Source organism: Saccopteryx leptura, chromosome 1 (genome assembly GCF_036850995.1).
Source record: "Saccopteryx leptura isolate mSacLep1 chromosome 1, mSacLep1_pri_phased_curated, whole genome shotgun sequence".
Classification (NCBI taxonomy): domain Eukaryota; kingdom Metazoa; phylum Chordata; class Mammalia; order Chiroptera; family Emballonuridae; genus Saccopteryx; species Saccopteryx leptura.
The window spans coordinates 383405608-383419012 of NC_089503.1; the positions used below are offsets into that span (position 1 = coordinate 383405608).

Sequence of the window (13405 nt, forward strand, 5' to 3'; positions counted from 1 at the left end):
GAACTCACGTAGTAGAACTGCAGCTCATCTTAGAGAAGCTTATATCAAATAATGAATTATAGATTCAGGAGTTTCTGATGAACAGTTCCTGCTCTTGGAAATTTGATGGTGATTTCGAGAAATTGTACATGTCGTAGGCCCGCCTTAGGACCTTTGCTTCTGATGGGACTGGACTGATTAAAAGCCCTGTTACTGTGACCTGGGCCTGCCCTGTCCTCTGTGGCCCCCTGAGGTGCATGGAAGAGCTGCTCGCTCTCACAGTGTGACTAACACGTGCCCCGGGTCGGGCTTGTAGACTCGCTGTGTTGTCCTGATGTGTTGGCAGACTCGAGGGTCTCATGAGGTATGAACTGGAGCCTAAAAAAGTGGTCAACATTCCTGTCTGAACTTTGATTAGAACTTGTTTTCAACTTTTAGCTTTCCAGAACATGAATTCCAAAAGGAAAGCAGAGACCTGGAAAAGAAATAGACGTCAGCTGGTAAGTAATATCTGTAGTTTCTTAAATACTACAAGCCAACTCTGAATATGTTCAAAAAATATGCACATAAATTTGAGTTTGATAAATGTTTGCAGCATGTCTCTCCCTTGCTTTTAAGATGACCGTAACATGGCACTGTCACTATGTCAGCAGCACCAAACTCATCATTTGAAGGCAAATAATAGGTTGTTTTGGTTGTGGCATTTTCAGTAGATGGCGTCATTCTGACCTTTTACAGTGGTGACAGCCCCTTTCCTTCCTGTTCCACCTTTGTCCTATTTTTATGGTGGTAAAGGGGTCATATTTAAGCTGGAGGTCTCTCGAAATGAAACTAAGGACAAATACCTCCCGGAGCTGTAGGGCAGTGGTTCTCAGACTTCTCAAACATTGGTTCGCTTCCGCAAGTCAAGACTCCTCAGTTTACTGGCCCTGCCCTTTCCTAGTTAGCAGTGGAAAACAGAACCAGGTGTTGAAAATTGGAAGAGAAAATTAAGGGAAATACTCATTACTTACCTTAAAAATATTTGAATACACATAAAATCATGTGCTGCCGGTTTAAAAATGGCATTATTGGATTTATCATGATTGTATATTGGAAGTTATTTATTTATTTGTGACAGACAGAGAGATAGAGAGAGGGACAGAGAGGGACAGATAGGGACAGATAGACAGGAAGGGAGAGAAATGAGAAACATCAATTCTTTTGTTGTGGCTCCTTAGTTGTTCATTGATTGCTTTCTCATATGTGCCTTAACTGGGGGGCTACAGCAGAACGAGGGACCCCTGGCTCAAGCCAGCAACCTTGGGCTCAAGCTGGTGAGCCTTGCTCAAACCAGATAAGCCTGCGCTCAAGCCGGCAACCTCGGAGTTTCAAACCTGGGTCCTCCGTGTCCCAGTCTGGCACTTCATCCATTGCACCACTGCCTGGTCAGACAGAAAGTTATTTAAATAGTACAAATTCACCACTAAAATGTTGCTGCCCAGCAAACTTTTATTCCAATTCATTGGTTCATATCTGAAGTGCAGGGAACACGTCCTGATGTCTAGTTATTAGAGAGTTAACGGAAATGTGTATGGCTGCGTACTTAGGCTTTGCCAGAAACCTGTAGTGAACGGATTTGAGGATGGTAGAGATAAACTAAAAGCAGTCATCAGAGTGCGAGAATAGCACTGGGGGGAGACTGTGACCGGCTCAGAGTGGTGACGGTGCGCGTGCCCGCTGCACAGTCGGCGCTTCTCGTCCGTGTGCAAACACGGCAGCCACTGGCGGGTCTGCCTGGTGCTGCTAGTCAGCTGGACCGCGCAGGGAAGTGCTGCATTAGACTTCTCTGGAGAGAACTCAGTGACTTAGCAAGGTCACTGGTAAGTAGCTGTCATGTGAAAGTGGAAGCCTGTAGAATTGTTTAAGAAAGAATCAAAGGAAGGGCTTGCCTTTTTTTTTTTTCCTTCTAACTTTTTGAGGCCCATATGTGGACCCAGACTGTGCTTTGAGCATTATGGTTTTTATGTTAAACCTGGGCCTGGGGAGAGGCAATTATTTAAACCAAACATCTTTGCAAGATATGCAATTAACCTCTGATCATCTTCCTGTGACATTAACTTGGGGATACTTAAGTTTGGTGTAGTTGGCCACGTGATCGTATCCTTTCCTTAGGATCTCGGATACTTTTTAAATGTCTACATTCTCGGTGTGGTTGGAACACTGTTTACAAGCTGGCTGAGGGTTAGGGAATGTCAGGAGTAAAGGTGGTCAGGACTTCTGGGATGTCTGTTCATGGAGCAGAGCTGAACCAGGGCTGCACGCCAGGGTCACCTGGGAACTTGAGAGCGTACTGCTGTCTGGGTCCCTCCCCAGAGATTCTGACTCACTTGGTTTTAGGTATATAGTCTGCAATATCTGATTTTAAAAAGGACTCTGGGTAATTCTGTGCAGTGAAGGTTGAGCCCCTCTAAGGAAGAGACTATTTCTCAACAACAGCTTCTGTCCTGGTCGGATAGCTCAGTGGGTTAGAGCCTCGTCCTGAAGCACAGAGGTTGTGGTTGGATCCCCGGTCAGGGCACACACAGGAACAGACCGATCCATTTTCCTCTCTCTTTCTCTCTCTCTCTCCTTCCATTCCACTCTCTATAAATAAACTTTAAAAAAAATCAGTAGCTTCTACATTATTGGGAAATTGACATTTACCTATGTTTTGGAAGCTAACAAAAGGTAAAGAATCTTCTTTGATTTTTTTTCTTTTAAAGCAAGCCAAGATTTAACCTTTGGCCGCTGTATTAATATTTATTTGGGGGGTAATTAAGCTTAAGTACCTTAAGTATCCTTATGTTTTGAGACAGACTTTATGTTCTTTGACACACACCAAAGGGTCATGTCCAACTTACTAGGAATCACAGGTCTACAAAAGAGAGTTCTGTTTCTGTATTTGAAGTGCAGTATCCTTTAATAGTTTAAAATCTGGCCCTGGCCAGTTGGCTCAGCGGTAGAGCGCCGGCCTAGCGTGCGGAGGACCCGGGTTCGATTCCCGGCCAGGGCACATAGGAGAAGCGCCCATTTGCTTCTCCACCCCTCCGCCACACTTTCCTCTCAGTCTCTCTCTTCCCCTCCTGCAGCCAAGGCTCCATTGGAGCAAAGATGGCCCGGGCGCTGGGGATGGTTCTGTGGCCTCTGCCTCAGGCGCTAGAGTGGCTCTGGTCGCAACATGGCGACGCCCAGGATGGGCAGAGCATCGCCCCCTGGTGGGCAGAGCGTTGCCCCATGGTGGGCGTGCCGGGTGGATCCCGGTCGGGCGCATGCGGGAGTCTGTCTGACTGTCTCTCCCTGTTTCCAGCTTCAGAAAAATGGAAAAAGAAAAAAAAATAGTTTAAAATCTTTTAAAAATTAAGTCTGAGCAGACTAAGGTTCTCATGCTGTGATTAACATTCTTGCCTTTTTATTTTATCTGTGGTAGAAATGGAAATGTATTAAGGTAGTTTTTATTGCCTGTTTTGATAACTTGAAGGCAATAAAGCCAACTCTTAGTCTTTAAACGGTCCTTTAACCCTTTGAGCAGTACAAATGTTCATGTACATCCTTGTGCCTCCCGACCATCCAGAGTACGATCATAACAAAGATTTTTATTTTAAAAGTGTGTAAGGCAACATTAAAAAAGGCCAATGTGTGTTCTTGTTTCCATAAATTGGTTATCAAACAAACATGATTTTAAGTTAATAAAACTGTAACTGGAACTGATTTCATTTTTTGAAAAAAAAACTCACTCATGGAGCGTCAGTGAGCATGAGAAAAACGCACTACTCAAAGGGTTAACCCCGAGCTCTTCACCTGTGGTAAGGGGTCCCTGGCAGCTAGTACCAAGCGGAAGGGAACATTAGTTCATGCGTAGTAGGAATTACTGCTTTACTGCTCTAGGCTAATAAGCTTCGTACTGCTCACCCGCCCTATCACTTTCAGTCCATTGAGAGCCACTGAGTAAAGCAGAGGCTGTGGGCGCACTCCCTGGCTATAGACATCATACTGCAATGTTTCAAATTGCTCTGTGGTCTTGGGAAGCCTTAGGCCCAGCAAATGACTAGGGAATAGGTAAGTGTCAGCTGTATTATTAAACCACAGAGGTGAGAGTTGAAGTACATCTAGGCATCCAATCTTTGTCACTTTATTTATTTTTTAGTGTAACTTTACAGTAGTGGTTGAGTAGGAAGTGGAATTATTTCCCCCGAAACCCTAACTGAAACATAAGTTGGAATGTGTCATATGTTTGAAATGACTGTTAACAGCCAACAAACTCTTTTAGAGTATAGCTCTGATTGACCCTGTAAATGTCCAGACAACAAAAGGAAAAAGGATAGATTTGAGGTATTAAGAGCCTGGAGCTGGAGGACGCCTTGGCTGGAAAACAGACAGAAGTTGGGGAAGGGGGCAGTCCTCGGCGAGACAGAGCTTCTCCCAGGTGGTCAGAGGGAGCCTGAGCTCCCCAGGCGCTGGACTGAGGCCCCGGAGTGAGAGCGTTGCCTCCTGTCACCGGTTGTGCCTGCTGCTGCTTGTATTTTATAACTCCTGGAGTTCATTTGTTGTTTTTTAAGTGAGAGGAGGGGAGATAGACGGATTCCCGGATTCCCGCATGTGCCCCAACTCCGAGAGTTTTTTTTTAATACATTAGTATTTTGTAGTAATTCCTTTCCTGTGGCAGCAGATCTCTGGTTTCTTTTTCTTTTTCCCTTTTCATTTTAGATTTTATTTATGCATTTTAGAGAGAGGAAAGAGAGAGAAAGGGGGGCAGGAGCGGGAAGCATCAGCTCATAGTTACTTCCCGTATGTGCCTTGGCTGGGCAAGCCCGGGGTTGCAAACCAGTGACCTCAGCATCCAGGTCGACGCTCTGTCCCCTCTGCCACCACCAGTCAGGAGAGCTCTGGTTTCATAATAGAAATCTTTGAACGAATAGATTGACAGTACTTAATATTCAGCTTTGCTGGAATAAATCTAGTATATAAATTGAAAGGTTTTTATACTTTCTTAACTTTCTGCAATTAGAATGAAAATATTTCTTTCTGCTCTTGGAGGTATGCCCAATCCATATTTCAGGCTTAAACTTAAAAAACTAACAAGTCCTGGTGTTTATGTTACTTAATGTATTTATTGATAAAAGAAAACGATGTACAATTATGTGTGTGGAAAAGCGGATTTCTATTATATAGTATACACAAAATAAATTGTAGATGGAAAGTAAAACTGAAAGTTTAGAAGCAAATGCTGTAAAGTCTTTGTGACCTCAGAGTAAAAACATTCTCAAATACAAGAAGTACAGATCATAAAGAAAAGCGTGTTTTATTTTACTACTTTAAAGAAAATTTCTGTATATTAAAAGACACAAATGAGAAGATAAATCCCATGGTCCCACTACTTTGGAATTACCTTGCCGTTCATGTGCACAGCCTACAACCCAGCAGCTCTACCCCTAGTCATGTGTCTTGGAGAAATCTTGCACTTGTAAACCAGGAGACATGTCAAAAAATGTTTATTACATTTTCATAACAGTAAAAAACTGCCAATTACTGAGTGGTTCCTGCCCATCAATAGGAAAATGGTTACATTCTGGGATAGAATATGTTACAGCCATGAAAATAATTGAACTGTAGCTATGTGTGACATCATGGATCAATTTTGGAAACAAAACATTGAAGGAAAAATCAAATAGCAGAAGACTGCATGTAAAATGGTACCATTTTTCCAAAGCTCAAGGACAAAGCTAAAAAGCTCTCCTTTAGAGAGACGTGGTGAATTCTATTTCTTTGGAAAGCAGAGGAATGATAAACATACTGGGGTGTGGAGAGGGGCGAGCAGGGCTGGGGGGAGGAGCTCGCGGTTTGTGTTCAAGATACTCGTAATATTTTTGTTCTTCAGTTGAACTCATGGGTATTCGTTTTCGTTATTATGCTTTTTGATTTAATAATTACATATTTCTGGTATGTGACAAATATTACATCATTTAAAAATCATTATAAAATGATAAGCCGCAGACTGGGAGAAGATACTTGCACTATTTACAACTATAAAGGATGAATGTCCTGAATCAGGATTAATGCCCTGGATTTATAAGAAAATTTTATGAATCAATAAGAAAAAAGATAATACAACTAAAAAAATAATAGAAAAAACAACTAATGGGCAAAGGATCTGAACAAAAGACCCGAATGACTGATTAACATTAGCACTCAACCGTATTGGAATTAAGGGAAATGCAAATTAAAACAGAGAGATCCAATTTCATAATCATCAGATTGGTAAAAATGATAAAGTCTGAGGAAGCCGAGTTTTGGTGAGATCCGGAACATCAGGAGCTCATTCCCACTAGGGTGTCCACTAGGCGTGATGGCTTTGGACAGTTGGAAGCTGTCTGATTAAGTAGAAGACCCAGTGATACTATTTCTCTTATATTCCCTAGTGAAAGTTTTGCAAAAGTGTCCTGGAGGAGTTACAAGAATGTTCATTCAGGTGGTATTTGTGCTAGTGAAACATTGGAAGCGATGTAAGTGCCCATTTACAGGAGAATGGAGAAAAAACCAAAATACTGTGACATTGTATAATGGAATAGTATACAGCAGTGACATGGGTGAACTAGGGCCACATGAATCAGTCTCGCTGATAATCGGAGTAAGAGCAAGCTGTAGCCTTACAGACTAATACAGCACAGTGTGAAACCCTTTATTAGAAGTTGAAATATACAAAAATTAATATTAGGTTATTACTTATGTGAGTGTTCCTACAAGCCTAGCACAAAACTCCAGGGGGGGTTAACTTCAGTGGAGAGGGAGGGAGGGACCCATCTGGCTTTAATTGTTTCTTTAGTTTTATTTATTTTTTTAAAGACAACTGATTTGAGACAAATATGGCAGATTATTTAACTTTAATATGGGTAATGGTTATATAGTGTCTGCTTTGTTTCTGGATGTTTGCAGTACTTCCTAATAAATGTCTTTAAAAGAACACAGCAGTAAATTTTTTTTTTTTTTTAACAAGGATAGAGAGAGAGGGGGACAGATAGGGACAGACAGGAACGGAGAGAGATGAGAAGCATCAATCATCAGTTTTTCGTTGTAACACCTTAGTTGTTCATTGATTGCTTTTTTTTTTAAGATTTTATTTATTCATTATAGAGAGGGGAGAGAGAGAGAGAAGGGGAGAGGAGCAGAAAACATCAACTCCCATATGCGCCTTGACCAGGCAAGCCCAGGGTTTTGAACCGGCAACCTCAGCGTTTCCAGGTTGACGCTTTATCCACTGCACCACCACAGGTCAGGCCATTGATGGCTTTCTCATATGTGCCTTGACTGTGGGCCTTCAGCAGACCGAGTGACCCCTTGCTCGAGCCAGCCATCTTGGGTCCAAGCCGTTGAGCTTTTTTTTTGCTCAAGCCAGATGAACCCGTACTCAAGCTGGCGACCTCGGCATCTGGAACCTGGGTCCTCTGCATCCCAGTCTGACGCTCTATCCACTGCGCCACCGCCTGGTCAGGCACAGCTGTAATTTTTAATTCTAGAAGTCAGATAATACTGCCATCTCCTAGATTAGAGCCACCACGTGGTGAGTCCCCAGTGCCGAGCACGCTGGACACTGTGCTTGCCCAGGACTGCAGCCTGGTCTGTGAGGAGATTACTTGATTTTAGAAAACATTCCTCTCAGAACTGTATCTGTGTATAAGTAGTTAAATTTGTAAACAGACATTATGAACCTTTGACCTATAGGTTATAACTTTAGCTTTTTCTTTTTTTAAAAAAAATTTCCCAGTGACTTGAGAGAGGGGAAATGGGAGAGAGTGAGAGAGAGAAGCATCAACTTGATTTCACTTAGTTGTTCCATTTTAGTCGTATGCTCATTGATTGATCTTCTATGTGCCCTTACTTGGGGTCGAACCCACGACTTCTGGCACGCTGAGTCGACACTATCCACAGAGCCACCCAGCCAGGGCCTAACTTTAGCTTTTGGTAATAAAATTCCCATTATGATTTCCTCAAGTCAAAGAATGTAGATGGTAGAAAGAGGGATGATTTGGAGCAAGACAATTTCCAAACTGCACTCTGTCACTTAACCAGTTCTGACGCCGTGGGCAAAGCCATTTTGGGTGTCAGATTCTTTTTATGTGCAGTGTTGGGTTCATAAGGTCCTCTCTGCGGAGGTGCCGGGACTGGTCTCAGCAGCAGTGAGAAGTACAGAGCGGGCCCTTCCTGCTGCCTGGGGTCTCGCGCTGACAGGGCTTTAGTGTTGATTTCGGAAGCGCTCTGGCAGATCGGGTTTGCCGTAGAGCAGCCAGGCCTCCTGCACATTTAGTCTGTGGGGAGCTCAGGAGGGCTGGTGGCCTTTGGTCTCCAGACAAGAACTCGGGGCATCCTCCCGCTGGCTGGGCCCCCCTGACGTGTGGCGCGTGTTTCAGGCCTTCTCCACAGTAGGCACTCCTGACTACATTGCCCCCGAGGTGTTCATGCAGACCGGCTACAACAAGCTCTGTGATTGGTGGTCGCTGGGAGTGATCATGTATGAGATGCTCATCGGTAAGTTGCATGCTTCCAGGTGGTGTTTTCTGTGTAGCTGGGGGAGAGTCCTCTGCTGACAGCAAACTGTTTCAGTTAGATCAAGTTTGGGCTTGATCTAAGCTCTCTGCCCTCCCTCATCTTCCAAAGTTAAGTTTACCAGGGCGAAAAGCCTTGGCCCCGGAACCGTTTCCCACTCTCTTCTGGGGCACACGGGCATCCTGTGGTTGCTTCGGGGAGCACTGCCCACGCTTCCCTGCTGCTCAGTCCTCGCGGTCCAGCAGCTCCCCCTGTCCCCGGGCGGGCGGTGACTGGACGTCCGCTGTGTGCAGAGCACTTTTCCTTCCCTGCCTCTGGCTCTCTCTACTCCCCACGCTGTCCCCTTCCCTCAAGGCTTCACAGCATGGAACCCTGTGACCTCTCTCCTTTAGATGGTAGCTCTCATTTAGGGGACCCACCAGTGGGGGTGGGCCCATGCCTGCAAGCACTGGAAGAGGCAGGGTGTTTAGTGGTCCTGAGTGTGTCTGTGCGGGCGACAGGCGTGGCGTCTGGTTGCCCGGGGAGCACAGGGTGGATGCCCGTGGGGCGGATGGGATCTGTGTGTGGGTCGCTGGGTGATGTGGTTTGTGACCACTTGTCCTCTTGCCTGTAGCTTTCAAAAGAAGGATGGCGGTCCCTTTGAAAACCATGCTATTTTCTTAGATAATGTGGCACTTGACCCACACACGGGTGTTCTTAGCCTGGGGTTTCTTAGCGATGCTTCACCCTGTATTTCTCCTTCGGGCACAGTGGTTCCCACATCTGCAGCTCTCCTGCACCCCCTTCTCTCCCCGGCCCCAGAGCACCTCTTCACGAGGCTCTGGGGGTTCGGGAAAGAGTGGAACTCCTGTCCATGCCACGGAGGGAAGGACAGAACAGGTCGTTAAAGATCCATAGCATGATGTTGAGGAGAATAATCTCGGATTCCAAGTTCAGCGATATAAAACCTCCAAGTTCCTTTTTTATTACAGGCTACCCACCTTTCTGTTCTGAGACCCCTCAGGAGACATATAAGAAGGTGATGAACTGGAAAGAAACTCTGACTTTTCCTCCAGAAGTCCCTATCTCTGAGAAAGCCAAGGACCTGATTTTGAGGTACGGGCCGGAGGACGTCTCCCCTATCCCTACCCAGGCTTTTTGACAGGAGTGAATCCATTTTCTAAGCTTTCATAATTTCCTAAGTTTGCCTCCTGCCTCCTCCCATCTCTCTCTTTTTAAAAAAAGGGGAGGTTGTTCCTTTTCTTTTTCCGAAGAGACAGCTTGCATGCTGAAAGGCCTGTGTCTTTTCCAGATTCTGCTGTGAATGGGAACATAGGATTGGAGCCCCTGGAGTTGAGGAAATCAAAAGTAACCCTTTTTTTGAAGGTGTTGACTGGGAACATATCAGGTATATCCATACAACAGCTTTCAGGATTATTTCAGAGTCTAGTTTGCTTAATACTAATTTAGAAGCGGCACTATTGGCAAACCAAGTAAGGGAAGTGATCTTTTTAAAGAATTCAGGTGTATTTCCCAATTTAAATTCATGGTGAAGATTGGGAGTTGGAGCTACCTGTCGGCCCTGAGCCAAAGGACGTGTTGCAGCCAGCAGTTATATCCACAGGGCAGTGAACTTTGGGTTCCACGGTGAAGGGAACCTCTAAGAAGTGTATTTTCCTGGAACTTACCAACCTCTCTGGTGTCGGACCAGACCGGACCGTGGGCAGGACTTTGGGCAGGGGCTGGCGCTGGGGTTGGAGAGGGAGGAGCAAGCTCAGGGGCTGGGGGCGTGGCGCAGAGTGGGGAGGCAGAGGGCAGGGGGCGTGGCCTGGGTTGGAGAGTGCTGCCTGCCCAGCTCTGCCTGCGTGGCTCCTGTGGGCCCCCCAGCCAGGTCTGGTCGTTCTTCCTAGATAGGAGTGAGACGCTGCCATCTTTCATAATTGTGTACTGATTTGCATCCTTGTGATTTTTTACTTGGCTTCCTTTGTGCCACATTTCTAGCCACCCTGATCATTGGTACCTCTGATGAGGGGCAGAGCCCTGCTTGCGGGCCTCTCCCAGGCCCGAGTGTCCTTCCTAGTGGACAGGGCAGGCCGTCGGGGAGTGCAGAACTGTGGGGCTTGAATCTCTCCTCCTACAATGAATGGTTCTGGTCTTCCCAGCTAGGAATAGTTGTTATTTATGTTTCTTCATTGCAGTGTTTTGTTTGGCTGTAGTTAGTTGGCGTGGTTGGTCCGTGGTCAGAAGCTCTTCAGAGAAGAGACATGCTTCCAGCCAGGGGGTCTTCCATGTCAGACCAGGAGTCTTCTTCGGAGAAGACATGGCTCGTCATAGGCCGTGTGATTACGAACCCCAGTAATTTTTGGCATGTCTGTTCTTGGCAGAGAGAGGCCTGCTGCAATATCTATTGAAATCAAAAGCATTGATGATACCTCAAACTTCGATGAGTTTCCAGAGTCTGATATTCTTAAGCCAACAGGTAATAGCACCAGCACTGCCTCCTTCTGCTCTAAAAGCGCATGGTTTCCCGGTTCAGGGTGCGGTGTGCACAGCAGGGTAGAGAGCGTGGAGAGGGACTTCAGCTCTTCGGGCTCCTCGTAAGTATTTCCTGAGCCGGTGCCGGGGCGGCGAGGCCGGCCTGCAGGACGTATGCACCTCCGTGCTTAGCCTGCCCAGCCAGGGGCGAGCCACAGAGATTCGTTCTCTGGCTATTAAACTAAAGGTTAGGTCACCTGAAATGGAAGAAGTGGGAAAATAAAACTTAAAATATATGTGAAAAAGGTTCAAGGAACATATTGGCAAGCAAATGTAGAAAATTCACAGAGTGAAAAATAATTTTTCCCAAATAGCAGAGTGTCCTTCAGAATGGCATGTCTTCAGTGCCCCGTGGTCCGTCGGGGTGAGGTGGCGAGTCACCTCTCACATCTGTTTCTTTCCCAGTGGCCACCAGTAATCACCCCGAGACCGACTACAAGAACAAGGACTGGGTCTTCGTCAACTACACGTACAAGCGCTTCGAGGGCCTGACTGCGCGGGGGGCCATCCCTTCCTACATGAAAGCAGCCAAATAGCGCCCTTGCCTGGGAGCCCGCGCCGAGCGGAGTTCTGTGTACGCGCGCCCCGGCCCTCCTCTCGCACGTGCTTCTGAAGTTTATGGCCCCGCCCACCCGTGCATCACGGTAGACTGTCCTGACGGGACAGTGAGTGGGTCCTCCCGCGCAGGGCATCGGAAAGCCACGGAGCGGACACAGCCTTTCTACCACATTGGCCGTAGCGGCTTCTTTAGACGTGTCGTGAGCCAATTTGATAGGTGTTAAAAACTAAACAAAACTTGAGTTTTCCTAAGTTCATTGGAACGGAGGGGAAAACAGCCATCATCCAACCTTACTGAAATTGTAACGTATCCTTATTGACTACAGCCAATTCCCGTGATTTTGTGACACCCTTTCTGCCAAGCCCACCAAGTATTTGTGTCTTTACAGCGGAACATTCCACAGTGCTAAGGAAACAGCAATATGAAAGCGGCAGCCAGCGCTGCGGCTGGAGGTGACCCCGTCCTCTGCGGGCAGTGATGGTCATTTCTCCCCGTCGCTGGCCCGGATAAGTGGCTTGTTATAGCCTCCCTCCATGGTGCACTTTATTTATGGTACTAGGATACAGACCCTCAGTCCACTGAGGGATGTCCTCCCACACACCAGACATACTCATGCTGCTTTTCTGAGTGTCGATGGCAGAACACCAGCTTGATCTGCTGTTGCTCCTAGACAGCCCTAAGCCACTGAGCATTGCCAAGGAGCCCGGACCACCTGCAGAACCCTTTCTCTTGTGCTGTGTTGGAGAATCCCCAAGATGGCTGTGGCTGTGGGCCAGCAAGAACGTGGTTTTAATCCTGGGAACATGGTGTGGAGAGCCAGGCAGAGGCAGGGGACCTGGCACCTTCTTGGCTGAGGGGCTGCTCCTACGCGGCCTCCAGAACCTCCGTGAAAGTGGTGACGGAACCAGCCCCGTGGGAAGTGCAGGCCAGCCTCCAGAACTTTGTCAAGGTCACTCCTCAGTCCTTGGTGCAGCTGTGTTCTGTCTTCTCTCTCGGCATTTCTTCTCTCCCAACTTCAAGTACCATTTTGCCTTGGAACTGTGGTTACGGATTTTTCTTTTGCAGATGCCTCCCCCGGGGAGTGTTCCTCTCCATCCTGAAGGGCGGCTGCACTCGGGCCGACGGGCCTGCTGTGGTGTTCTCTCCAGACCCCCTCGGAATTCTAGCACAAAGTGCCTTTTCTTTCACAGCTGCCACCACCGTCAGAGGGACTTTGCTGTGTCAGGAAACTGGAGGGGTTCCACATTCATGCATTAATACTTTTTAAAATGTTGATAACTCTGAAAGCATCATTTGCACCCGTGTAGTGACTTTCCCTGCTGCTGAGTGTCACGGCCAAGCTGCAGCTGGGAGGCTGCTTCCTGCCAGTCTTGATGTTGTTAAGATCCGCTTGGAAGGAAAGTGTGTCCTAGCCTGGCCATTCAGGAAAGAAAAGTGGAATTCAAAGGCACAGTAGCAAGTGCAGCTGCTTTGGATCTTCATGTCTTCGAGGAATAAAAAAGAACATTAAGGAAGTATTAACTCTGGGTGAAGGTAACGTATCTGCCCCTTAATCTTTCATTCATGCTGTTAGTAAAAAGGAAGTGAGTGCGGTCCTTTTGTGCAACTTTGTATTTCCTTGTATTACCTGTCGGGGTGTTGACCCTATGTGTTGTGCAAGAGTGTGTGTGGTAAGCATGGGTCAGATGTGACAGGGGTGGTGACTGTGTGCTGGGGAGTGGCAGGGAGGATGGGAGGAGGGAGAAATGTCCACCTTTTAACTTGTAAACTTTTGAATAAACTGTGTGAAGAAAA

The 13405-nt window shown here is 46.6% G+C and overlaps 1 protein-coding gene across 1 annotated transcript in view; it reads left to right on the top strand.

The window, feature by feature from the left end:
• Nucleotides 1–13405, top strand: part of STK38 (serine/threonine kinase 38) — a 46139-nt gene extending 32734 nt beyond the window's left edge. The window contains exons 9-14 of the mRNA XM_066359552.1: nucleotides 418–479; nucleotides 8403–8520; nucleotides 9510–9633; nucleotides 9830–9925; nucleotides 10902–10996; nucleotides 11458–13405. Of these exons, the coding sequence (XP_066215649.1) occupies nucleotides 418–479; nucleotides 8403–8520; nucleotides 9510–9633; nucleotides 9830–9925; nucleotides 10902–10996; nucleotides 11458–11588 (626 nt within the window). The 3' untranslated portion in view covers nucleotides 11589–13405. The remainder of the gene's footprint in view (nucleotides 1–417; nucleotides 480–8402; nucleotides 8521–9509; nucleotides 9634–9829; nucleotides 9926–10901; nucleotides 10997–11457) is intronic.